General features: G+C 39.5%; 1 protein-coding gene across 8 annotated transcripts in view; it reads right to left on the bottom strand.

Annotated features, from left to right (window-relative positions):
- Positions 1–26,519, bottom strand: part of CRACR2A (calcium release activated channel regulator 2A) — a 60,954-nt gene that overhangs the window by 14,005 nt on the left and 20,430 nt on the right. For all 8 annotated transcript variants that reach the window (XR_008822211.1, XM_056341231.1, XM_056341226.1 and 5 more), the window contains 9 exons: positions 25,171–25,339; positions 23,460–23,606; positions 17,368–17,458; positions 14,470–14,565; positions 9,136–9,323; positions 7,088–7,159; positions 5,654–5,699; positions 4,738–4,829; positions 3,036–3,360 (listed from right to left, as the gene is read on the bottom strand). Coding sequence is in view for 7 of the 8 variants with exons in the window: in XM_056341231.1 (XP_056197206.1) it covers positions 3,036–3,360; positions 4,738–4,829; positions 5,654–5,699; positions 7,088–7,159; positions 9,136–9,323; positions 14,470–14,565; positions 17,368–17,458; positions 23,460–23,606; positions 25,171–25,339 (1,226 nt within the window). In the remaining variant the exon portion in view is untranslated. The remainder of the gene's footprint in view (positions 1–3,035; positions 3,361–4,737; positions 4,830–5,653; positions 5,700–7,087; positions 7,160–9,135; positions 9,324–14,469; positions 14,566–17,367; positions 17,459–23,459; positions 23,607–25,170; positions 25,340–26,519) is intronic.

The following is a 26,519-nucleotide window of genomic DNA, read 5'->3' as shown; positions in this document are numbered from 1 at the left end:
GATGGAAAACTCTTGCTTTAATTTCCATTATGGTTCTTTCAGTGGTTTTCCCAATCAGATTTCTGCTCATGCTAACTGCAGCTTCACCTTCATAGCCACTCAGATAACAGTCAGGTAGAATATTTAAGTCCCAGATAAAAAACCAGTTGCTAGCCTCACATACTGCTGCAAATTCTCAGACACTTTCAGAAGTCACCCTGCCATAGGATGGACACGGACCTTTTCATTTCTAAAAGGAGAAAAAAAATGTACGTTGGTTCTACTTGCCTACACGATGCATTAGCAGCTAAATGACTGTGCATCCATGGTGATCAGAAAGGCTTAATGGCAGCAGCTAGGAGCCTGAGTTCAGTATAGTAAGCAATGAGACCATGGAATGCAGGAATACAAAGCCATGTAGACTACATGAACGCAAATGGCAAAGAATTGAAAAATACAAGTTGTCTCAGATCCTTCATCTTCCTAGCGCAAAACAAAGACAAGACTTCATATCTGAGCTACATATGTAACAACTCCATGGAATCATTGCACGAGTATTTCTAGATCCTACACTCCTTTATGCTGCAGATCCTTTGAGCAGCAAAGCATGAAGGGAGAGAAGGAGTGCCTGGAGAAGACAGTCTAGTTGATATATGGCCCTGAAACTCACACCTCCTAACTCATGATGCAGCAAGCACAGAGTTCTTTTACTGAAATTTTCTGCAGCTCCAGTTGAGGATTACACGCAGTTTCCCTGAAAAACACTTCCTAATTGAATACCACCCCTCCCAGCCCTGGCATGCTGTCAGGACAGGGAATCTGCGTGCAAGCACTGTATGGAACAAGATCATTTCTGATGTCTAAATCTCATAGTCAAACTGTGGTGACCCCCAGAGCCATCATGTAGGAAGCACAAAGCCACATGAGAAATTCAGACTCCAGCTGGTGCACGGAAGGAGATGAGGCACTACTCACACGAATGGCAGTGGTCAGACACTTAGATAGCCTAGAGGCTGCCCTAAGCAATGGAATGCCATCAATTGGATGGCTGTTGGCAGGCCTAGTCAGCAGGCCAAGAGGACCCACAGAGGCCCATGCACATCTTCCACTGCCACATAGACAACAGAGTTTATCGGAAAGGAGCATTCTGCTGTTTTTTGTAAACTAAACTTTAAAAAAAACAAGCGAAAACCCAACCCAAACTGAGGGCTGGGCTAAGGCACTGAAATTTCATAGGAGAAAAAAATTAAATTGAATTCCCAGTTCTAAGTGACCTTGGAACTTAACTTCTTATTTACCCTCACAATGTTTCTTTAGAAACTGAAAAAAAATAAAATGTTTTCAACTAGACAGGAGATATTTTATGATTTCTTCTCTCCCCTCCCTGCTTGTTCTCAACTGTTTTGAGGGGAGAAAAAAAATATTGTAAGAAACAAGACCTGAGGGAATGCCCAGTTCCTACTCAACTGAGAGGATACGCTTGCAAGGGGCATGGCTGCCAAAACAGAGCAGGCAGGATAGGTTTTTCCTAGATGGACCTCATGGATGACCTGGCTTTTGCTGTCCTGAAGTCCAATGACACCACACTTCAAAAATGTGATACAAAATAAGTCATATAGCAAGCAAAAAGGATGCAATATATTAAATAATTTGAAAGGATGAAGCTCTGTTCTGTGCCCTAGACTTTTTAATAAAATGTACCACTTAGAAGTTATTATGTAACCATGGCATAATTCTATCATAATTTTAAAGATATGCTTGCTTCTTCTAAAAGAACTATATAATTATGACTGAACATACCTATTTTTCCTATACTTTAATCTTTTTAGTATGTGCTTCAAGAATCTAAAAATGAGTAACACTTAACAATGATGCTAAAATTAGAAAACAAGCACAGCTAGCTCTGAAGCAACAGCAGTGCAAGAAAAACTTTACAGTCCAAGAAATGTACCTTCCAGCATATTGTTTTGAGGATTCTTACTGCATGGTGAATTCATTGTTAATGTGCACATACAAGCTAGAGCTGAAAATAAATACATCTGCATTTCAATTTGCTAATTAAAAGTCTTCTCAAATAATAATTAAAAAGTAAAGATATTTGCTCCCATTATTTCCCAGATAGTGTAAACAGCTACCAAAGCTGACTCAAAAGTATCAGAACATGAGCAATGTCATTTTTTGGCAAAAAAAGCCTCCAACTTTAAAAAAACAAAACAAAACAAAACATTGCTTCTTTTTTTAGACAACCACTACCTTTCAGTGGATCTTTTTGCGCCATCTGTTAGAATGCTTAACGTCACTTTTCCTAAAGTCTTTCAGATCTAAGTCTACGTACATACTCCATTCAGGGTGAATTTCTCTTCTTGCACCTTCAACATCTATCTGCAGTGTATTTCTGTCTCCCTCTTCATGCAATGGCTGAATTTGTCATGCTTTAACTTAATACCAGAAAACTAAATCATTTTAAATTCTAAGAATAATGCATCACCTTTCAACACTATTTCATGTTTTCCAAGGTCCTTTAGAATAGAATAGTTTCAGTTGGGAGGGACCTACAAGGATCATCTAGTCCAACTGCTCGACCACTTCAGGGCTCATCAAAAGCTAAAGCATATTATTAAGGCATTGTCCAAATGCCCCTGAAACACCGACAGGCGTGGGGCATCGACCACCTCTCTGAAGCCTGGTCCAGTGTGTGACCACCCTCGCAGTAAATAATTGTTTCCTAATATCAAGTCTGACCCTCTCCAACACAGCTTTGAACCATTCCCACGTGTCCTATCACTGGATCCCAGGGAGAAGAGATCATCACCTCCCTCTCTACTTCCCCTCCCCTAGGAGCTGTAGAGAGCAAGGAGGTCACGCCTCAGCCTCCTTTCCCCCAAACTAGACCAATCCAAAGTCCTCAGCTGCTCCTCACAGGACATGACCTCCAGCCCTTTCACCAGTTTTGTTGCCCTCCTCTGGATGCAGTCAAGGACCTGCACATCCTTCTTAAATTGTGTGGCCCAGAACCTCACACAATACTCAAGGTGAGGTCCCCTTATCCCCCTTACATTTGACAGCGTTTCCTTCCCTACAGGCTGCTCTCTAGAACATGACAGTGAGTGTTCCATTGAATGTTCTGCATTTTTCTTATCCATTTCCATCTCAGAAGTATTCTCATCTTCTCCAGTCCATCTGTTCAGCTGGTTATCAACCAGCCTGTCAAGAAGCTGGGGCAGATGATCTTCCTCAATTGATATTATTCTTTGGAGATGCAATGCTTTAGACATTTCTCCAGTGGCTCCAGCATCAGGCTCCACAGAGAGAATTCTATTCAGTCCAGCAGAATTCCTTCTCTTTGAGTTATTGAAAACATCATCATCTTCAAATGAATGGCTAGACAGAGAAAAAAGTAAGTGCATCACAAATATATATTGGACCTACATTCCTATTGATTTATTCTAGTGTAATTGAATTTAATCTCCCATGTTTTTTACTACTCACAGAAGACATAGTAGATTCAGTCTAATGTCTACTGGAAAGTCAGCTCGTCATACAATCTGTGTATATATAGCGTGCTCGATAATTATAAGTATCATGGGGAAAGCTAGTAACTTTTGGGGAAAATCTGAACCAGAATGCAAAACGTAAGATTATCCTCATTTATAACCTTGTGGAACAGGTGAAGTAAATTGCTCTCCTCCCCTTCCTCCCCTATTCTGGAAGAACAAAATACCCCCACCTCTTTCTATGTATAACTTAATTCTCTCTTTAGCAGGTAGGAGAGAGATGGGTTTGTTTAATATGGATGATAAAAAGGCTAAGCGGGGATTCAACAGAAGGGGGGGAGTAGATAAAATAGATCCATAGTCTTCTCAGGTGGGCACAACGACTACATATGAAAATTGCACTAAAAGAAATGCTGACATGATACAGGGAACTAACCTTCTTCATAAGACTGCTGCAGCAAGGGAAGAGGTGCCTGAAGAGGCTATAGGACCTCCATCCAGATATTCAAGATCCTCAACTGAACAAGGCCCTCAGCAACCTTATCTAGTTCTGGAGTTACCCCTGTTGGAGATTGGACTAGAGACCAATGTCCTTCCCACCTAAATTTTCCTGTGATTTTTGTGCCATAATTGCTTTTGACAGTTATGCTCCACTTCTCAGTACTGAACTTACTTAACTTTGTCTCTGAAATCTTTCCCTCCTTGCAGTTCATGGCCCTATGCCTGCAAGGACGTTGTCTCAGCTGCTATTTCAAAGTGAAATACTAGTCTTTCCAGCTCCTCTTGTCTCAAGGGAAAAATGCTAATGTTTCACCAAGATCACCATCTTGTTCCTGTTGATTTCAAGTGTACAGCTGCACAGTTGAGAATTAAATCCTCCATGTTTTTACTGTTTCTACAGCCCATACTTAACAACAGGTCTGCTGTCCTCTACAATGAGAGGGGAGCAGGTATACTCTTTCAGAGCATTACCGAGGTCATTGTACCACATCAACACAGGGTAATGGGTAAACCTCTGTGCCTCCCAACATACACTCATCCACAACGGGGAAGTCTCTGGCTTTTGCAGACGGTACACTTGTTTTACATGAAAAATTGTCCCTTTATTTCCAAATCTCTTACAGAGTACAGTAATCTTTTAGTGACACACTTCAGAAATACATGCTTTGTAAAGTCCAAAGGTATCAGAAAGAAAACATTCCACATAATCTTTTTATAAGCCTCATTGTACTCAAACAGGGAACACATGAAAAAAAGTTCTTACCTGTTAGGCAGCACCTTGCCCTCTATGTATTTCCCAATGACAGAGCCTGATCTTTGCTTCCAGCTGGCTTTCGGAACACTTGTTCTGCATTTCTGCATAAATACATAGTACTTCTTACTAATTTACACTTGTTGTTCACTATGGTTAACTGCCTTCATGCCTAATGCTTAAATAATACAATGAATATGAAAGAAAAAAACTGCAGAAGAAGTCCTAGAGGCATAAATGCTTCAAAATCCTGATTTATAAACAATCAGAACATGGAAACACCAGGTCCTGCAAGAATTCAGCTGCTTTGTAAACTAAGTAGATCACAATAGAACAACATAATGTTATGAAAAGAAGTCAATAGATATATTTTTCACATTAGCAGCTTCTTGTAGGACAAAGAACACAAACCAATGTATGCAAGTGCTTTAGTCTCCTTAAGCCAGGGTACTTGTGGAACTCCTTAGGTGCCCATTCTCTGCTGCTGGATAAAAAAAATCATGTGATCTGCTCTTACCCAGTACCGCTAAGTATTCCAGCACTGATTCGGGTACTCAGATATTGTACTACTGCATAAACGTTTCAGGATATTAGCTACTCCTGTCTGAATAGATCGACATGATTTAGTTGCTCAAATTTTAGGTTATTTGATCCTCTTATGATTGCATCTTTAGCTTCTTATAAAAATAAATTCATCTCCCTCAAGATAGCTCCAACTTTATAATTATAAAAATGTAGCTCTTAAAACCATTCAGCAAATTTAAAAATCTTATTCTCAAGTGAGAAAAAAGACAATATAAATTAAGAATTGGGCAAGATTTAAGTAGCACAAGAGTCTGTCCTCTGCACAGCCTTCTGACCCCCTTGTTTTGAGGCTGTTCTGATAGGTGTTTGCTCAACACTGGGTTTGAGAAGAATGGTTGTTTACCTGTAAAAATATGTCACGTTCATCTTTCAGATGTTTGTTCCTCTCCCTGCAAAGACAACACAAATAGAAGAAACACTGAGGCCAAGTACTTGGAACTCAGAACTAACAAACTGGACAGCTGCCATGCAAAAGGCAAGACAAACACACTTTAATTTGGCTTATCTCCACCCTTGATCATGCTTATTTATATTCTCACCACAGCCAGTTCCCTGTCTGGGCCACTGAATCTCCAGTAGGGCTATGCTAACTGAAGCCAGCTGGCGTACAGCCCTCATTCTGTACTTTATCAAAACAAATGCCCTAACACACAGATATCCGTTCTGGTCAATATGCCTTCACTCACTCTAAATTAGAACGCTTAAAACTTTTCACAGTAAAGATGATGTCATAATGTGGAGAAGCTGTGAGGAACACCAGGTCTATTCATCTGGTGACAGCTGTAAAGGCCAGTTATATCCCTCACCACAGTTGCGGCTGCCACGGAAAAGCCTCCCTACAAAAACATCCATATTCCATTTATTATGCAAAAAAGATGAAAATGTCAGGAAATGGAGATCCCAGGCAATCGGCCAGCTCTGATCAGATCTGACAACACACCTGCTTAGTACATCATTCATTGTCTCCTTCTATCGCTGGCCTGGCCGCAAAAGAGACTGAGCAGCCATTACAGCCACGGCGAACAGAAACAGCCTCTGCTGTCAGATGTTTCTGTCTATGGCCCCATTACCAGCAGCAGGCAAGAGCACACCACATGGAGTGGCCTACGGGAAACACACTGCAGAGTAAGACCCTTTCCTCAAGCATGGTAACTTTTTAGGTAGCTTTACAATGAGGCCTCACGAAGGAAATGCAGTGAATGAAGGCCTATAGGCAAGTACAATCTATAGCCCGCACAAACTTACCACTGAGCAAACAAGGGGTTACAACTGTCTGAACACAAGTCCAAAATTTGAAGCCTACCAATATAGAAATGTTACAGAGAAAATCAGCTAACTAAGTTTTGATATAATTTTACAAATAAACATTTTGGGGAAAGAATCTTTATTCTGGCTGTACTCCCATCACTGCAGAAAGAACAGAGCCTTTTAGTAAGAGCCTTCAAGTCTCCTCTGGCCGGGCTTCTACCACAGAACCAGCTTGGATCAGTTCACCATTGTTCTGTTCTTGACTTTTGGAACGGAGATTGTCCTACAATACTGAATTGCCAAAACAAGACAAAACTTTCATGTGGACTGCCTTCTACTGTATGCAAGAACAGGCTGTGGCCAGCACGGGGCAGCCCCAGCTGCTCCTCTCTGGCACAGAGGCCACCCCTGCAGCCCCCCTGCCAGCACCTGGCCACCTACACCCAGCACACAGCCCAACATGATTTCATCCTTTAATGTACCTCTTCAGAATAATGCAAGAAGTTCTTGAATATAAGGTCTGTGTTACCTTAAAAAATCCAGCTGCTTCAGAAGTCCTGATTTCTCTCTCTGTAAGGTTTCTGTCACCCGGTACACTTCCCTGTATGAAAAGAAATAAAATAGTTCTAACTAGGGTAACCACATTGCTAAAATGCTTCCCCCTAGGAGTATCCACATTTGAGACTTCAGCTTCTCCAAACCTGTAGACTTTATTCTGCACGAACGGTTACTCATTTTCAAAAAATTCATTCAGTTTAAGGCCCACAGTACCACAGCAGTTTGAGTTAGCAGAGGAAGGAGTAGAGGTTCTTAAAAAAAAATATTGCTTTATAATTTCTTCATCCAGAGAGCTTAATATATACTGATACTGCCACTTGCATCATTCAGAGAAGACATACTGCTGAAAATCTTCTCACTCATGGCCACTAAAGACATTTTATCCAAAATTAGTTTATCTTGCTGCTGGAACCATGTCAGGCTCATGCATCCACAATCCCTACAATTTCTTGTTAGTTCCTGACTTTAAACAGTTATGCAGCCTTAAACATTGGACACAGTGTCTCAGATTTTTACACTAATTTACACCATTTACTCTGACTCTGTGTCTGGCCTTAGATGTTTTTTTGCCTTTCAGTGAAGCCTCAAGTTCTTCCTGTGCAGTCTGAACATCACACCTGCTTCAACAGCTCAGGTCTTACCAGACTGATACAGATGTTTAAAGCAACACTGCAGGTGCAGTTGAGTAGGGCTGAGCTCTAATTCCATAAAACACTATTGAATCCAAAGTGCTCTGTAAATGCAGTAGTATTATTCAGCAGTCTGACCACTGGGCAGATTTCCTCTGTAGCTTTAAAACCAGATCACTCCACAGTCTTTGCTCCGGATCTGAAAAGAGAGGCCTCAAAGAGGAAACAAACTACCTTGAGGAGGAATATTTCTGTCTACTTCCAAAACACACATTAAACATGCAAACCTAACAATAGCGTTCTAAACGCAGCGGCTGTTCTTCAACAATCATTTATCAACAACAGTCATTATTTATACCCTCAAGAAAAATTAAATTAGTAGTAACTAAGTAGAGTTTGGCCAAAACTTAACAGGAAAAGAACATGACATTGATCTAATATTCTGCTCTATCCTGAAATATGCCAAATAGCCACAGCTCTGTTTTACATACTTCATCGCTGAAATGTATAGAGTCTGGCAAGATATGCATCACGGTCTGGTATCCATGTGTTCTCCATTGGCAACAAGAAGGTTTTACAGATCCCTGAGCCTTTTCTTAAAACTATCTTCCTTTAAATGGACTTCAGTGAACATTTCTGCCAATTACAGCTTCAGAGTAATGTAACTTTTGCCGTGTGTAAAAAGCTGAAGCAAGACAGGTAGATTGATCTGTTATTTAATGGGCCATTTCTATCCCTCAAAATACAATTTTTAAATAGTTCTTCTTGAAAAATACTTTTTAATTCGGAGGCAGAATCTGAAGTCCAAAACATTTGAACTGGAAACCCCAAAATGATGGTTCTGGATTGCCATTAGGCCTTGGGCGAATTGGAATTTAGCTCCAAAATCTACATTTTATCTTGCTGGCCAGGGACCTTGGTCAGCAATTATGTACCAGACTTGCTTTTGATGAAGAAAAGAAGCACATCCTAGCTGTCTCATAGCCAGAGTATATTCTGAGAAACGAGTTTCAGACAGACTTGGTTTTGAGGAGGATGAAGCATCATGTGCCACAACTGCAATTTCTGTAAGGAATCCCACTGGTATTTCCAAACTAAGACAATTTTTAACCAGTTAAATGGATTTTTAATTCCAAACACCCTCAACAAATGGGGGTACGAGAACCCTGACATTTTGAAAAAGTAGCAAAAAGATTCTGTAGAAGTCAGATATGCTACAGAAAACATGCTGAATTACTTGGGGGAAAATGACTAGAACTGCACTTGGCTTGGCTTTGCTGGTGGTTTCTGCTTAAGACACAATCTTAAATCACAGCACTGAATACCCTGAGAAGGAAGCTCACTGGCATGCTAAGCAAATGCACTAGAACCACTGCAGCTGGAGACTTACATTTCTTTCTCCTCATGTAGTCTTGATGCCTCCTCCTGAAGCACCTGTAACTGTTGTTGAGCCAGGCTTAATTCATGAGACGTTTTCTCCAGGTCTCTCAGCAGCTCCTGGTTAGTCAGCTTCAGCTTGGTGTTCTCTACTTTGGTTTCTTCTTTGCCACTGACAAGTTCTGTACATTGCTGCTCTAACTGCGATGGAAGAAAAGAGAACAGAAAATATAACTACCTGTGGTATCTCAGTTTTCAGGCTTTCAATTCAAGTCTTAGAAGTTAGTTGAATAGGGAAGCTATTTCTGTCAATGCTAACATGATTAAAACACGTATGGTGCTCTTCCACTGCTCTGTGTACAGACGTAATTATGTTACACAAAACCAAAGCCATTCCACTCCATGACTGAATTTCACCCAGTTCAAAAATGCACCAGGACAAACCACAAGAGATGTTTACAGAGCAGATTAGCAGTACTTAGTTGATATTCACAACTGCTATTTTAGACTATTTCCCACAATGACAAGGCCTACACAGAGTGATTCAGAGTTCTGCCTAAAAACTGTTAAGATTTAAATCTGGTAGCTGATAAACCTTCCCATCCACAGTAATATCAACAAGCAATAACCTTTCTGCCACCTCAGCTAAATCTGCCAAGAAGTGTGAATTAGAGCTTTTTTAACTCACTTTCATATTCACTCTCCAAAGTATATACAAGGGAAAGTTACACCTTCCCTGTTAAACAGATAATAGCAAATGACAGTGGTTTCTGGTATGTAAAGAAGTTCCACCTGCTTGTCCCTGGCTAACTGAACAAATTAAGATGATATAGCAAAAGCAGACTAAAATTAGTCCACTTCATATTAGGGAAGGCACTGCTGACCTAAAGATATAAAAGGGGGGGGAGGGGGGGGGGGTATTTTTAATTTTTTTTCAGTATGGTTTTTAAGGGATGCAAAATGTACTAGTGATACAAGTGCAATCTTCCAGATTTGAGACACAACAAAGGATTTTGTTAGAACTCTCGGTTTGCACATCCCAACAAGCAGAGCTTGTCCAAACCAAAACCTGCCCTTACCCTGCTTCACAACACTGTTGCTGTTCTAGTCCTGGTTTTGAATGCAGCCTTAAAGCCCAGGTTGAAAACAAAAGCAGAAAATAACTTTCTAGCTAGGATTGTGAAAGGTCAGGAGCAAGAGTAGAGTGGGAACACTTATCTCAGCAGCGGCACCAGCTTAATGTATTTGCTGAACTCTAGCCTCAGCAGGCCGACAGTTCATATGGAACACTGACTAAGCTGGGCATCAAATCACTGCTGAGCAATGTTGGTTTACACTGATAGATCAGATCCCGAGTATTGCTTCCATCCCTTGACCGAATGAATTTGTCTGTTCCAAGTAAAAGACCAGATGCTTCAGATACTAGAAGACAAGACTTTCTCACTCAGATGAGTGGGTTTGGGAGGAGCAAGAAGTGATCACACAAAGATGAACTTTCAAAAAGCTTAAAAGCAACAACTTGCAAGTAGAAATTTCACTTACCGAATACTATGGCCATCTGAAAACTTTACACAGAGACTGGCCTGGAAATGTAACTGCATGAGTAGCCATCATCAGCTCCCAGAATCATAGATACTGATGTTAGAAACACTTGTTATAAATCCTGGTGCTTGCTCTTGTGAGAAAAACACCCGTGTTGAAAGTATGCTTAATAGAGATACTCAGTAATATCATCTAAACCCCAAGACACAACAAGAGGAGAAAGGGTTATTTCACAGCAATGCAGAGCTCCTCCTTTCACTGTACCTATATAATTCTTTAAGTGATGCCAAATACTACTTTTAAAGCATTCATTTAGTCAGTTCCCAATACAGTAGAATAACGCACAGGCAGATGCTCAGCTGGCACAGAATGGCACAGACTCTGTAGGCTCTAGCTGCCTGTCAGACCTGCAAATCTGCTCCCATGGTCATCAAATAGGTGAAAATTGATTAGGAATGGCTCATGGTCCAGTCACGTTTAAGAAAATCTAGGTAAGCAGAGAGAATTAACCAATTACCACAGGTCATGCAGAGACAGAGTAGCTGATGGCGTATGTTCTCTTCTGGGACAAGAATAGGAGGAAAAACTCACAAGTTTAAAATCAAGAACTGGAATTGTCCAGTTGCTGATGACACAGCTGTTACTATCCCTCAAAGACAGATACATTAAGCAGTCTTCATGCATTTCCTTGCTCTTAGCTCAGCATCCTTTCTGTATTTTTTCTCCTATTTATTTCAGGTGCGCATGAAAGATGAAACATTTATAGTGTTACAAGGCTGCAGACTATTTTGTTCTTTATGCCTTTCTGAACAATCCTATCAGTTGATGTGCATTTTCTGAGTGCTACTGATCCATGTTTTCATGGATCTCCCGTTCAGAATCCAAAGATTATGCTCTTCGGTGGCTGTCATCAGCACAGAACCCATCATTTTATGTGAGAAGCCCAGTAATTCTCTTGCATTTTAGCTGGTCCGCACCTACTTCCTTCACCTCATACAAGATTCTGTGGCCTAGATATTAAGGCCTGGACAACCTCTGTCTCAGCACCTCCTGAGATATGCCATCACCCATCCCTTGAGGAACTATACTGAGACTACTTGTGCTTTATCTAAGCCATGAAGAGCAAGCTAACACTTCAAGATCATGGTAGCCCACAAAAAGGCCTATCCAAAGGAATTTTGGCCTACAGAAGGCCAGTCAACGTGGTATCAGATCGGTATTTCAGTCATGCTAGGCAGAAGACTCTCATAAGGGAGACTCCCTCTGGCTAAATCAGCCGAAGCAACACTGAACTCCTCTTCTCTGAAGTTCCTTTAACATTTTTTTTATAATAATTTCCAACACAGGAATAATAGAAACAGAGGGGGAAATAGGGAGAGAGGGGAGGGAGAGGCCAGAGGAAAGCAAAAAGAGACTTATTAATGAAGTTTGGAAAAAAGCATTTGTATTACTCCCAAGAGGTTCTCTCAAATAATCAAGCATGGAAGCTGTAATTAAACTAAGCTGACATCACCGTCTGCAAGAACACATGTAATTATCAACGTATATTTCCATGCAAGAGGAGGCGGCAAAAGTTTCAGTGAACTCTTGTTAAGGCAAACATTAGAGGTGGAAGCTAACCTAGCACACATTGATATTGAGGTGAATGAAGAGTAATACCTGAAAATGAGTGGGGTTATAGTATTATAAAAACAGATATGAGGAAAGATGAGAGTCACTCTCAGAGATAGTCATTAGGAAGTAGAAAAATATACATACAAAACACTGTCTCTAACTACAATGAGTTAAGCATTCAAATAAACAGGCTAGGCTGCTATACCAGAAAAAAAAACCAACAACACTGCATATAAGATTGACAGTGGGTACCAATCAGTTGGTTGAATGACAAAAGTTTCAAATATCATCAATTATCTGAATAAAATCATCACAGTCATCATGTTATCAGAAGTAGTGAATTCCATTTGTCCAATACAGTTTCCTTTCCATAAAAATAAAATGGGATAGTTCAATTTTTACGGTAGGAAGAAAAGAAAATCCTGTCCTTTAAAAGCACCCTTTTTGAGTCTCATGCAAATTTGTAAGGGACAGAGGAAATTATAAATAACAGAAGTTACAAATAAAATAGAAAACACAGTAAAACTATTAATAATAACACAATGAATAGAAAAGTAAAACATAAAATTAGATTTAAAAATTATACTAATAAAAATAGCACAGACATTGTTTTATGTTTTCCAAGATAGGCAATAGTAGACAACAGGCAATGGAAACAATAATCGTAAGATAAAACTTCCTGATACTGCTGCCTGTATTACTTGATCACACCAGGCTTAAAATTGAGTCTAAGCCTTTGAATAGCTTCTAGTTTTTATACCAAATTTATTTTGGAGAACTACTGGAAAAATAGAGTTTTACAGAACTACTGGGTGATAACTAAATTTTAAACTTAGATTTAAAGCAAAAAAAACCAAAAAAAAGGGAAAATATTAAAATATAATAATTATGAAATTAGAGTAAGTGATTTCTTATATTTTTGCAGTTAGGTTCAGACTAAAAATGCCTGATTTGTGTGCCCCCATATATATCTTCAATATCTTTTATTATTATTTATTATTAAGATATATTTCACTATAGTGCTGCAATGTGGTAGACAGCCTGCATAAACCCACATCTGTTCTGATTCACAGTGGTACTGACCAAAGGTAATTAACATCAGGCAGTTGATTTCAATTCTGTAATGGCCTTTTAGTTCAGTTCTATATCCTCATCAGCTAAACCTGCATCATTATAGTCAGGTAGAGGTTTGCCTCCCCTCTTACTCCAGTACAATACTACAATTCCCATCAGCTTCAGCAGCACCCCAATTCACTCCTCTGAGGACGATCTAAAAACTACACACAACTAGGAAACTGCCCACAAACTTCCTTTTCCTCTTCCCTCCCTTCTTACTTCTCTCCTACTTCTCAGGACTGACCCTTGCAAGCCACTGCCAGGATAAACAATTTTACATGTATTTTATAGTCATATTCTACAGAGGGAGTTGGTTCACAGCACTCCATTTCAGCCCTTCTAATTCCAGCACTACCCCTTTGCCTATCACTAGCCTTTCATGCACTGACCTTTTTTTACAGCAAGTTCACACATGCAGAAATACTCTGCTTCTCCAAGCAGGCCATGCATTTTAAGTAAAACACATCAGGCTTTAATATGGGAACTTGACAAGCTGTTACCATGCAAGAGAACCACGCACTGCTATAAAACTGTTATCACAGAGATGTATGAGGACCAGGCTGATCAGGAGGGAGCATTTCCAGTTCTAGTGCTGAACGATAGTGAAAAACAAGTAAATGAGTAGCTGATACAAGCTTTGAGCAAAGGTGTACACTGTAAGACCTAAATAATTGTTCTCTGCTCTTGGGCAGTCCAGGCATTAAGGCAGTCCCTAGCACATTGAAGAAAATGGAATTCTGCTACGTTTTCATAAAGTTAACCTAATACCTGGGGAAAATACTTGGAACTTTTTTTATATATTTTATCATATAAAAGGAAAACTCCTTTAGAAACATACGGTAACGTATTTCCTATGCACATGCATAGTCTAGCAGTGTCTAGCAGTCCAGCACAACCCCACTTCTAAATGCATGCAGGTATCCACACTCATGACAAAAGCAACAAGAGGGTCACAGTTTGGCAGAACCACATCACACCAAGTTGCATTTTTCAGACCTAGAAGAGTACCTGAAGAAAATTTCATGAAAAAATAAAAATTATGTAATTTTTAACTCTGAATGGTATTGATTAATACCTTTTTCTGTTTTTGAACCAATTGTTCCAGTTCTTGTTCTTTTGACAGGAGCTTGCACTCCAGCTCTTGACTGTAGGACTGAAATCTCTCTGTGTCCTGCAAAATTCAAAGAGGAAATGCATTAACAGAACAGCACAATTGCATCAGCAGGAGGAAACATAAGGAATCAGGCATGAAAATAATTGGCAAGCTTTTCACAGTGAATATAACAGGCTACTGACAGAACTCAATTTTGCGATGGTATCACTCATGAATCCAGACTCTGAGCTTCTGTACATTGGTGTAGTCCAGCAACTTCAATGACTGCAGTTGCTCCAGGATGTGCTGACTGCACATGAATAGGCATCAAATCCACAAAATAGAGGCAGAAGTTTTCGATCTTAGGCACAAGCTTTAGGAGCGTAGCCAACCTAAATCAATGAAGCTAGAATGCATCCTCCCATTTCCAGCTTCATCCTCTTATACACTAGCATTCATGCTCATCTGTTACAGCAGTGAGCTGTTTCAGAGAGCTAAACAAGCAGGGAAAAAAAAAACACCAGAAAAAAATGAATAGCTGTCACATTTGGTTTCCTGAACCAGCCAACTGATGACAATGCACTGATTGAAACAACCCAGACAAATTTAAGCTATTATGGAGTCACGCCATAACTCGCATACAATACACCAGGATTGACACAGGAGATACGGGGTATTGACACACAGCATAGCAAGTCAGGTCGAAGTAAAAGAATCAACACCCGCCCCCTTTAAAATCCATCACTACCAACAATTTGTCACAGGTGTTCCACCACTATAAGCAGGTGGTCTGGGCTTCAGGCTCCACCTATCCCTTAGCAATTATAACAGCCTCTCCACTATCTAAGTATCCTGCAAGCACTGGGAACTCTCAGTCCTATTTGGAACTAATCCTTCAGACACTCCTCAGCTGACATGAGTTGTCAAGACCTCCCCTGAACAAAACTGGGTTCCAGAAGTTCACGTCAGCTGAGAATCTGTCCTGTTCCTCTACAACAGGCTTTTATTCTCTAAGGTCCCCAGGAAAATGCCTCTAAACAAAAATAAAAATTCCCTCAAGACAACAGTGGAGCCTACATGTTTTCCTCTTTAGCAGTACATGTAATGGGGTAATCAAATGCACGTTAACTGGCTTCTTACGTGGAAGACTATATATCCAAGTAAAAAAGACAGACTAAGTGCCCCTTTTGTATAACCTTCAGTCAGCAGGGTATTAAGTATTGTAAATTGCTACAATTTGTACTTATTTGCATCTTACCAATTTTTTAAAATGTATTCTTCAAGAGCTGCTCTTCATTCAAGCCATAATAATTACCCTTTTATATGGCATCAATGCGTCTCTCCAGGCTATAAAGTCTTTGTGAGACTTTGCATTAGAGAAACAATTTAACAGTCAGATCTCCCCAAATCCCAAATCAGTCATGCCAAGAAACAATACTTCTTGAGTGTCTGACAACCATTAGTGTGAATGCTGACTAAACTGTAAATAGCTGCAGTGGGAAGCTTCAATGAAAAAGCTTAAAAGAAATGGCTTTACTGCAAATATACAGCTAATTAGGAGATCCAACAATCATTGCTTATGGAAAAGTCTCTGTTGTTTCAGGATTTTCAATGCAACTTCAGTTGTGGGCTATTAAGAGCATACAAACCATCTCTTTCACAACAACTGCTGTCAGGCAAAGTTACAAATACTTTTTATCCTTGAGCTGATGTATGAACTTTTTATAAAGGGCTTATCTCATCCACCACTAAAAACTGCTCCCAGCTTGGAATGGAAAAACTTGAAATTTATGAGTCAGGTTCACTACCCTGTGAGGCGAGCGAAAAGACTGATTCCTTAGCTGATAAAGGCTCTTTTTGCTTTAACACACTTTATGTCAGGAAACAAAAAGTACCTTATATATTTGGCTCACAAAAGGATTTTTTAGATATCCTGATTGAGATGGAGACAGTAACTGATGGATATCCACTAGTTTTGGCAACATTTTGTGTACTGTGTGTTGTTTGGAACCATACACTGGTTTCACTTACATAACTGCTTTCAAGACAACAAAAAGGCATGAGCCAATAGCTCATGACTGGTTGTCCCAGGCCACCCAGAGGAGCTATGGAACCTCCACCATTTGCAAACACAAAACTCAACTGTACAAGTCCCTGGAGCAACCTGATCTAGTTTAAAAGTTAGGAGCAACATAGGTGCCTTCCAACCCAAATGATTCTAAGATGACACCTTCCTAGACCATACTGGGAATTCTTGTTATCTTCCTTGGTTTAGGAGAGAAAAAGAGGACAGAAAAATCCAAAGAACAGACTATGAAAGCGGTGAGGAGATTTAAAGGACACTTTGTAAGAAAAGGAAAATCATTGTCAGTTGCCTTGGAAGCACCATGGCAGTGACAAAAGAAACTGACCTATGTTTATTTTGCAAACAGCTGCAGTGGTTTCAGAAACTACCATCACTTGATTTATCTCTTGTTGCTCTTCTGTGACAACTTCCCCCTCCCCAAAAGCAGAGACTGCAGAACTCAACAGGATTAGCAATGTTCTGAACAACCTCCAAGACCATTTTTTCCTAATTGTGACCAGAAGTTCGACCTATAGCAGCATCGATAATACAATGAGGCTGTAGTTCTACTGCATGCCAACCACTGAGCAGAGGGCATCAGTGCTCCTCTCATCCCCCAGGTCACTTTGAAGTTCATCACTGCAGGGTGAAGCTGCAGAATGTGGATCAGTACAAAAGGAGCAGGGACATAAACTATGTGTTTTCTTATTCTGTTGTGAAACACATTTTGTGGGCCTTCACTTCACACCCAGAGTGAGTATAAAACCACTGGTACTGGGAGCAGAATCCATGCCCACAATAACAGACACACTCACTTTCAAGAGAAACTGCTCTTTCTCCTTTTTGATTTGCTGTTCCATTTCCTCATAGAGATGCTGAATTTCTTCATCATAAGCAGCAATCTTCCTAATAAGAGATAAAAGTATACTGAGTGGGTCTTTGTAGCATTACTGCAAATCATGGCTCACATTATGAACTAAGTGCCACATTCCTGCCTTAACAGAAGACTCCAGAGAATGTTCTAGGATTAAGAAAATAGTAATTTTTGTGCAGGAAAGGTCACAGATTCATTTTTTATTTATTTCTCATGGAAGTAAGGCTTCAACAGCTCAGAGGCTAATAAAGCTACACATCTAAAGCAGCTGTCCATTATGCAACTTTAACAACTACTAAATCTTAAGTGTAAGGAACAGAGAGCTTCCTAGTGACAATACCAGTAATACCAGAGTGTAAGTTTGCCAGTTAAAAGTATTTTCACTGCAACTTCATTTTTTTTTTTTTTACTGTGGAACTGCATTGTTTACCATTCCATAGCATTAAATGAGGTACTTCTATCATGTCGAAGACATTTTAGCTACAACGGACTCCTTGAAAACCCTTCCTGAAAGCTGCCTTACTGCCTCTCTAACAGCTTTGCTGAAACAAATTTGAAAAGCCCAGCTGAGGAACAGAAATAAATACGCTGCGTACAAGTGTATCTGTAGGAAAAAAGAAGGACCTAAAAAGCTCCCTTTTTCCAACAGAACATTGCAATTAATAGCACTGTGTTTCGATACATGAAGGATTACATTTAAATGCTTTAGTTTGGGCAGAAAAACTGTTGAAAGGGAACAAGGCAGCATTTGTTCTGCTACTATTCTATTCTCATTAATCCAGAAACTAAAAAGCAAAACTTACCTTTGCATCAAACTCAGGGGACATCCTAGAAAGATTTTTAATAAAGATTAACAGGGCTTTTATATGACACTACTGCGTATCCCCCCACATTCATCTTTCTAGAGCTGCTCCTTGAACAATCTGCAGAATGCATCTGTTACAAATAAAGTACATAATCTCCTACAGCATTCACATCAGTAAGAGCAAGACAAGGAACATACAGTAGGAAAAAAAGCTGTTAATTTTGTAATCTGGGTATCTTTTTTTTTACCTAATTCTCTACAGATTCTATGTTTCCATTTATTAAAGGCCTGATTCTCTCTTCTTAGTTAAAGTCAAGCAAATTGGAAAGAAATTTCAGAAGATTTACCTAAGCTACAGAGAGTGAGAAAGAACAGAAACAAGAGTTTCTTTCCCCCTTTCAAACACCAGAAGACTTGACATCACCATCTTGCATTTTCAGTCACAGGTAAAAAATAAGGGGAGGAAAGCATTTTCTCAGGACTTAAAGCAGTAATAAACAAATACCAAGCTACACCAATCTGAGGAAATCGATCGCTGCCGTTTAGATTTTTGTGAATCTAGGCCCAGACAAGGGCCACTTCATGTAACTGCAATGCTTCAAATAGAGAGTGCCAGAAAATCTAGAAGCCCTTTTTGCTACACTACTGCTCCCATTGTAAAGTCAGGTCATGTTCTGATCTCCGATTTTATTTTCTTAAAACTAAAAAAATGCTTCATAAGAAATTAGCACTCATCAATGGAACAAAATTACACAAATTTATAAAGATTTAACAATTATTTAGATAGGTATGGCAGAGACGGTAATATTGTATTTTAAAATACTGTATTCATACAATATAATATCATTTTGATTGGGGCTAGACTGACTGTGTACTGAAAACCTCTGTAACTTCGCACAGGCAGAACGGCAGAACACCTTGCACAGTAGTCAGCATTTCTATGGGACTCATATTTTCTTTGCTTCTGTGTAACATGGAAAATAACTTCAGTCCCGCACTATTAAGCTGCTGATTTAGGTATTTCTTTCCTCTTATGTGAGGCAAAGGATACAGTAGCACCATCAAGACCACATCCAGGAGGTACCTCTGGATGTAGAAATCTTTTTTGTTTGCCTGGCACATAAGCACATGACGTTTTTGAATATTCCCCAAGCATTTCATTCATGGCTTACCATCGTAACTCTGATTGAATTAAGCAGAGGTAAAGTAATATCCTGTTAAAATCAAAAGTGTAACACAATTGTAAGTAACATAACTAACAATCAGCAGAAAAAATAACCCAAGACATTAGATGGCAAGTATTCCCCACATGCAATCAGGGGAAAATAATTAAAGACATAAGGGCATATCATTGTTATGTGAAAAATGAAAAATGTTATAATTAAAATCTCTGTTCCCTGGGATCATACCATCCAGTTTCACTCAACACATAATTGTGTAATTTCAGCAATATTTGATAACATGATCTTTCTCTTTCCAGTAATGCTGTTGGAACAAGCACACGGAGAAGAAAGGGAGACAGTGCTGTTGTTGAGCACATTAACCAAAACGGAATGTAACGTGAGTTCACCAAGTTCAGATCATGAGTTCAGGATCAGCACACTCACAAGGCTTTAATTTCTGCCTGCAATGTGAATTGTTTGGGTTTCACAATTGCTGTTCATGCAGTTTGTTGTAATGGTTCTTCCTTCCCCATAAAAAAATACAGTGACTTGCACACTTTGTGCACTGATGTCGTGAGATGTTGATTCTCCTTCCACCAAAGGTGGGCTCCGACACTGTCCCATGCTAAGCCAAATGAGAAGTCAGTTCATCCTTCCCTTCCTGTTTACTCTTGTTTATCTCCTCTGTTTAGAACTCTGTTGTTTGAAACACAGGCCACCTTTTTTACTAGGTTTGTCTTTCAAACGCAAAGCACAGCAGCAGACAGAGCTAATGGCAGTTGCAGATTTTATCTGCTATTAGAAGAAAAAGGTCTCTTTCTCATCTGTTTTAAGCTTACTTCCTATTAGTCTTTATAAATACTTCTTGGTTCTACTGCTAGGGATTTAAAGAATAACAGCTCCTTGTTCAGCCTGATCAGTGGTCTCATGGTTACTTGTAAAGGTCTATCGTATCTCACTCCAGCCTTTACCTCCTCACTCAAGAGACCCTTCCTTTTAAAAATAGCTCTCCCAGAACAGCCATTCCATTCCTTTAACTATGAAGTTGCCATTCTCTGTGCCTTTCTTCATTCCACTACATTCTTCTTGTGGTGCAGAAACCAGAACTTTATTCAGTACTCAAGACGTAAGCACAACAAGATTCTATGTAGCGGCAAACCCATGTTTTGTCATGTTCTCAGTACCCTTCCTGATCACACATTGCATTTTACTGGGGGGTTTTGGTGCCATTGCACCCTGAACTGATGATTTCAGGAAGTTCTCTGCAATGACCACAAGGGCTTTCTCAGGAGTTTTAACTGCCCATTCCAAGCCCAGGATCACATTAGCGTGACTTATATTATTGTATCTCCCTGACATTTACCTAAAATGAAGTTCATCTACTGCTTTTTTGCACTCAATATATCGACCTATTTAAAAAACACCACTGCTAAATTTAAGAAACCATCTAATTTTAAATTAGCACTTAAAGTTAAATACTAATATACTCTGGCAAACAAAAACTGTATTCACTGTATAGATGCCAAAAGCAAAATGGATTAATGTATAAAGCTACTAGTTCACACTTGCAGCGCAGAGCTTAGCTATTGCTGACAGCACCAGACCAGATATATATACAGTATTTGGTTTGATACATTACTGTAGTAAAAGTCTCTCACTTTTGTTTAAATGAGAAGAAATAAAGAAGTAAATGACTATTTTTAAAAGGAGAGGGTTTACATCTCATATTTTCATCTTGCCTTGAAATCTACAAGTACAGGCAACAGCCCATAATCAATTCCTTTATGATGATAAACACCAGTGAGGAAAAGAACACCAGTTCTGGGACAAAAATGTGGCCATTTGCTTTGTTTTCCTTAAAGTGTATTCAGTTCTATGTAAAAATTCATCAGCACTATTTTGGTGGTTGTTCTACTGAACCAAAATTACAGATCACCTAAAAGGAGAAACATGCCCACGATTATATTGGCACAGAGTATGTCTGATGCGCTGACAGACCTCTTCCATGAGCACATCAGAAAAAATATTTGATATCTTGTTAGGAATCTTTGTTGAAACTCTTTAACCAAGGGATCACAGTCCTAAGTTTTGTTTCTTCTCCAACAGTCATCTTAACTGCTTAAAATAAAATTTAAAACTGAGGTGAGGTTAGTATCTGACAAAATCAGAGCGGGTCATTTTACCTGAAATACTAAAGCACATGTTTACTATGAGAAAAAATTATGTCCTGTTACTAATAAAACCAGTCACACTCTAAGTGCACGCAGTGCCATAATTTACACGTTCAGAGGACAAAAATACTAGTATCTGTAAGAAGGTCAGCAGTAGACAGTACAATATGCAAATCTCTTTTTCAAGGCTATTTAAAAGTTATCAACATTTTTTCCTAGGCAAAAAACCCCTTACCTGGCATCGAGAAGTTTTCTTTAAATATACACACTCATATATATATACACATACATACTACATATAAATAAAAATTCACAGTGAAATCAACCCTATGCCTTTGAGTAACACCCAACAGAGTACCACAGATTTCCTCTATGTGGGATCATGCTGCATGTTATACTATGTATTATAAACTTATAACTCACCAGTGAGGAGGAGGAGATCTCCATCTGGAAAAACTCAAGGTCTAAGCTGATGACTGGAGGTAAAAGAGCTAGGGTCTTGCCATGGATATTAAATGGACTTTGAAAACCTCATGCTAGTATCTAAAGGATCTATGATCCATGATGAGTGAGCAAATGAACACAATCTGGTAGCAAACTTCAATCCAGCTGAACCAGCCAGCTAGTAGGAGATGACCCACACCTGGAAAGACCCAAGGTCTGATTCAAAGAATGGGTAAGGGTCCCAGGGTACAGACAGGGACATTGGATAGTTTACCACTCCTGGTAAACAGGATGGGAGAAGCAGAATCAGGCTGTCATCCTTCGTATTTGTGGGAATGCTGCTTGTGCTTAGGTGGGTGCCAGCAGAGGTGCTGCTTTCTAATCAGTATCAGTCTACACGGTCCCCCATGTGTGGTGCATCTGCATGGGTGTGTATTGAGAACATACATTCAGCCTCACTACTGTCTGGACCTGCAAATGGGAACAGCAGCAGCATACTGCATCTATCGAACCAGGACAGGAAACCCCTGGGTCTCTAGACTACAGGCTTCAGATGCATGAATGAAAATATGCATGTGTGAAAGCTCCAGAAGAAAAGACAAAAAATAGGTATAGAAATATGAAATTTAGAAGAAACAGAAGGTTGACAGCATAGACTGGGATGGCATAAAGATCCCAGCACATGCAGGAGGCTTCTCAGGGCATCCACGTTAGAAAAAAAGGAACAACTTAAGACAAAAGCACAGCCTACATCCAGGAAAGGAGAAAAAAATCTGAGAGTAGACTGCATGATTGCCTAGTGACTCACAGAGGCAAGTCAGGAAGGCAAGATGAAAGACCACATTCATTCTCAACTTCCAAAGGATGATCTGTTAATTTTTAGTTCCAATATATTTGTTTCTATATATACACGATACGTTTTTATATATAAAACCAATATAGATTGTTTACTATACTTCATATGTTTGTTCTCTCTATATATTTATTAACTTACACTTTCATTGGTATCAGTGCTTTGTGCTGCTTTAACATCTTAAACCTCTCATTTCTCTGGCCAGTTAATCCAGATTTACAGCTTTTCTGCATGCAATGTTCAAGAAGCATGCAGACAATTTACCAGATTTACTGATAAACCTGACTGTCCCCTGTAATCAAACTGATTAACTAGAAGTGAAATCCTTAATATTGTCTTAAAACTACAGTGCAATGATAGACATCTGAAAAATAATTTCAGTCAACAAAACCTGTTAACTAGAAAAGAAAAGCCAGTTCAGCATTATGAATAATTGTAATGGTACTCTTCACGACTAATAATATTTTACATTACAGGAAGTCTTGTGATTATAGTCCTCAGTTCTTCACTGAAATACCTTGTTTATTTCAAACATACAAACAGTAGATAAGACAGTTGTAAAAATATACAAACAGTCCAACAAAGTGAAATACTAACTTTTTTAGAGCGCATTCCAACTGGTTCTTCTCATTATCTGCTTCTTGGAGCTGGGAAAAAATTCTGACCAGGAACTCTTCAAAATTAGAGAGTAAATGAGGTTCATCTTTCCTCAGCTGCAACCAAAGTTGCTTCACATCACTCTCACTGAAAGAAGAGATCATAAAGGATTCATCAAGTGAGAACATTTCTCAGGCTGCAATAAATGTTCACAGCATCCTAGTGGATGGAGGCTTCAGGGCATCACTGATTAACACAAAGCTTATTAAAAACAAGGACTATTTAGGCAGTGACAGATTTGAAAAGGATGAGGTGGGTGGGGAAATGATGGAAACTGCATTTATTCAAAAACCACATCATAAAGTTTGGCCATGCATGACTGCAGAGAATCACAGGAACTATTTGCTTAGTGGGTGCCTTGCCAGGCACTTCATCTAAACAGGAATGGATAAGAAAGGAGACAGATGAGATACTTCTGTAGAAGTGACAGGGTGGTACAGCGTAAAGACGTTCCCACAAAACTAGTGGGGAGGGGGCAATGGGAAAGCTAATCAAAAACACTTCCTCATGAGAAATGAGTATGAATGTTTCCTAAATTAGTTCGACAAGTTAAAAAATTGCATTTGTACTGTTGTTTTTCATTTTCAACCCACTTTCATTCCACAGTGGGACTGCTACAAAAATCAGAACAGGACATCTTGAAAATTTTGATTTAAAGATTTACCAAGAGAATGTTTTGTTTCCAAATCTGTTCAGCAGATACTGGGAAAAAAAAGATGTTCCACTGTGAATGATAATTCTTTTGTAACTTTGCCAAAATTCTCCTGAACAACTTTTGTTTGCTTCGTTGTGACTCATCTTCTCTTCCATGTGCATTGTAAGCCTGAACCTAGCCAGCAAAGAGCACTGTATTTAAAGGACAAAATGAGGGTAAGGATAGCAAAAGTAGGTAATAAAAATTTCTTCATAATGAAAGCGTTTCAGAATAACTGACAATCAACTCTAACAGGCAGTCAGGTGAAGAGAAGCACTGATGAGCACTTCTATTTCATGGTAAGGATCACTGATGCGTTTCTTAAACTTTCCCGCTACCTGTCCAGATTCTGTCCCATTCTGCCCTGGGGTTTTTTTGATCTAGAATATTCATTGTGACTGACCAACAAATGTCAGGCCAACACACAAGAAGCTCTTAAAGCAGCTTTTGGGTTCTGTTGTTTCAAAGTGAGTCATTCTGGTACTGGAAGACAAACAGATTGCTCTGTTATCAGAGCAATCACAACTTGCAATTATGTAGGGAAGGAAAAAAGGGCAGAAAAAGGGGAGAAAACATTTCCTACGGTTAACTGATGCACTTTAAACACAGCCCTTGCCAAAAAAAAGCAGTCATCATGCACTGATCACACTTGATTGAAATCAGTGGCATCTGTGAGTTACATGCTAGTCATTATCTATGTTCAAAACCCACGGTACGTCAGGGCGTTAATGACATAGCCTTCCTATTGCACAAACATGTTTCACATGCCTGGAGTACAATAGCTTTGCTCTTGGAAATTTTGGTTGAATGCCATTCTATCATATCTGACAACCAAGAAAATTAATTTTTAAAGAGCAATGTTAGTTCTCATCATTCACCTTGGATTCCATTAAAATCAAACCCAGAGCTGAATCATGAAAGATCATACAATCTATTACTATTGCTGTGAAGACTCACTCATCCAAAACCTTTTTAGCTCCAAGCCGATCCATCAGATTTGAGAACTGGAATTCTTCATCCCCATCATCACTCATGGTCTCTTCACATTTGAGTGGGCAGGCTGTTTCACCTTCTGATTGCTGGATAATCTCATTATTCAAAGCAATCTGCCCCAAAAGAAACTGGCCTAAAAGTTAGAAATTACACGCATTAGTATTCTCAGAACTTACTGTAAGAAGCAATGTCAAAGAGCAACATACTAAAGATCAAATTTTACAGTAAATATAATTTGTGAAGTAAACACCTACACTTGTTTGCAAGAAAAGGGAGTATACTGAAACAACAAAAGCATGAGGCATAGCAAGAGGATCCCTGAGTTCTATGCCTGATTTTGTCCCCAGTTTAATGTCTAAGCTTCAGTACATCACTCACCTCAAAATTCACAAAGATACTGAAAAAATTCAGAGCTTCATAAACAAAAGGTAAAAACTGCAGCAACATGCACTTTGTAAGTGTTGCAGCCTTATTTCCCGATATGCTTAAACAGAAGGTAGGAATCTAAAATAGTCACAGTAGTAATACTAATAAAACGTACTTCCTCTTTTAACATTCTTTTTAGCGCATGACCAAAGGCACACCTCAAATTCCTGTATAAACTGCATATAGAAAGCTACATTAACACTCATTTCCCTCCACTTGACTCACATGCATTTTAATTCTTCCAAATTTGACCCTACAGCAGTTTCTTCCATCTATTTAGAATATTTCTATTATTAACAGAAAGACTGGATCATGGACACATGGTGGGATGGCTCCCACGACTGGAGTGTTGCAATGGAGGAATACAAGCTCTTGAGGAAGGACAGGAAAGGAAGATGAAGAGAGGGAGTTGCCCTCTACGTGGGGGAGCAGCTGCAATGCATGGAGCTCCGCGTGGGGATAGAAGAGGAGCTGATGGAGACCTTATGTGCTAGGATTGAAGACAGGGCAGGCAAAGGGGACAGTATAGCAGGTGTCTGCTATGGGCCACCTGACCAGGAAGAACAAGTGGATGAAGCCTTCTACAGGCAACAGAAACAGCCTCATGTTCGCAGGCCCTAGTCCTCATGAGGGACTTCAAGTATCCTGATATCTGTTGGAGAGACAACACTGTATGACATAAGCACACCAGGAGGTTCCTGGAGTACCTGGATGATAACTTCCTCCTCCAAGTAACAGAGGAGCCAATGAGGAGAGGTGCTTCTGCTGGACCTCCACCAACAAGTAGGGCTTTGTTGGGGATGTGAAAATAAAAGAAAGCCTTGGCTGCAGTGACCATGGCAGATGTCACTGTCAGGCCACTCTTGATAATATTAGATTGATCATGG

Source organism: Falco biarmicus, chromosome 5 (genome assembly GCF_023638135.1).
Source record: "Falco biarmicus isolate bFalBia1 chromosome 5, bFalBia1.pri, whole genome shotgun sequence".
NCBI lineage: Eukaryota > Metazoa > Chordata > Aves > Falconiformes > Falconidae > Falco > Falco biarmicus.
The sequence above is the reverse complement of the archived record's forward strand: the minus strand, read 5'-3'. Positions and strand labels throughout refer to the sequence as shown.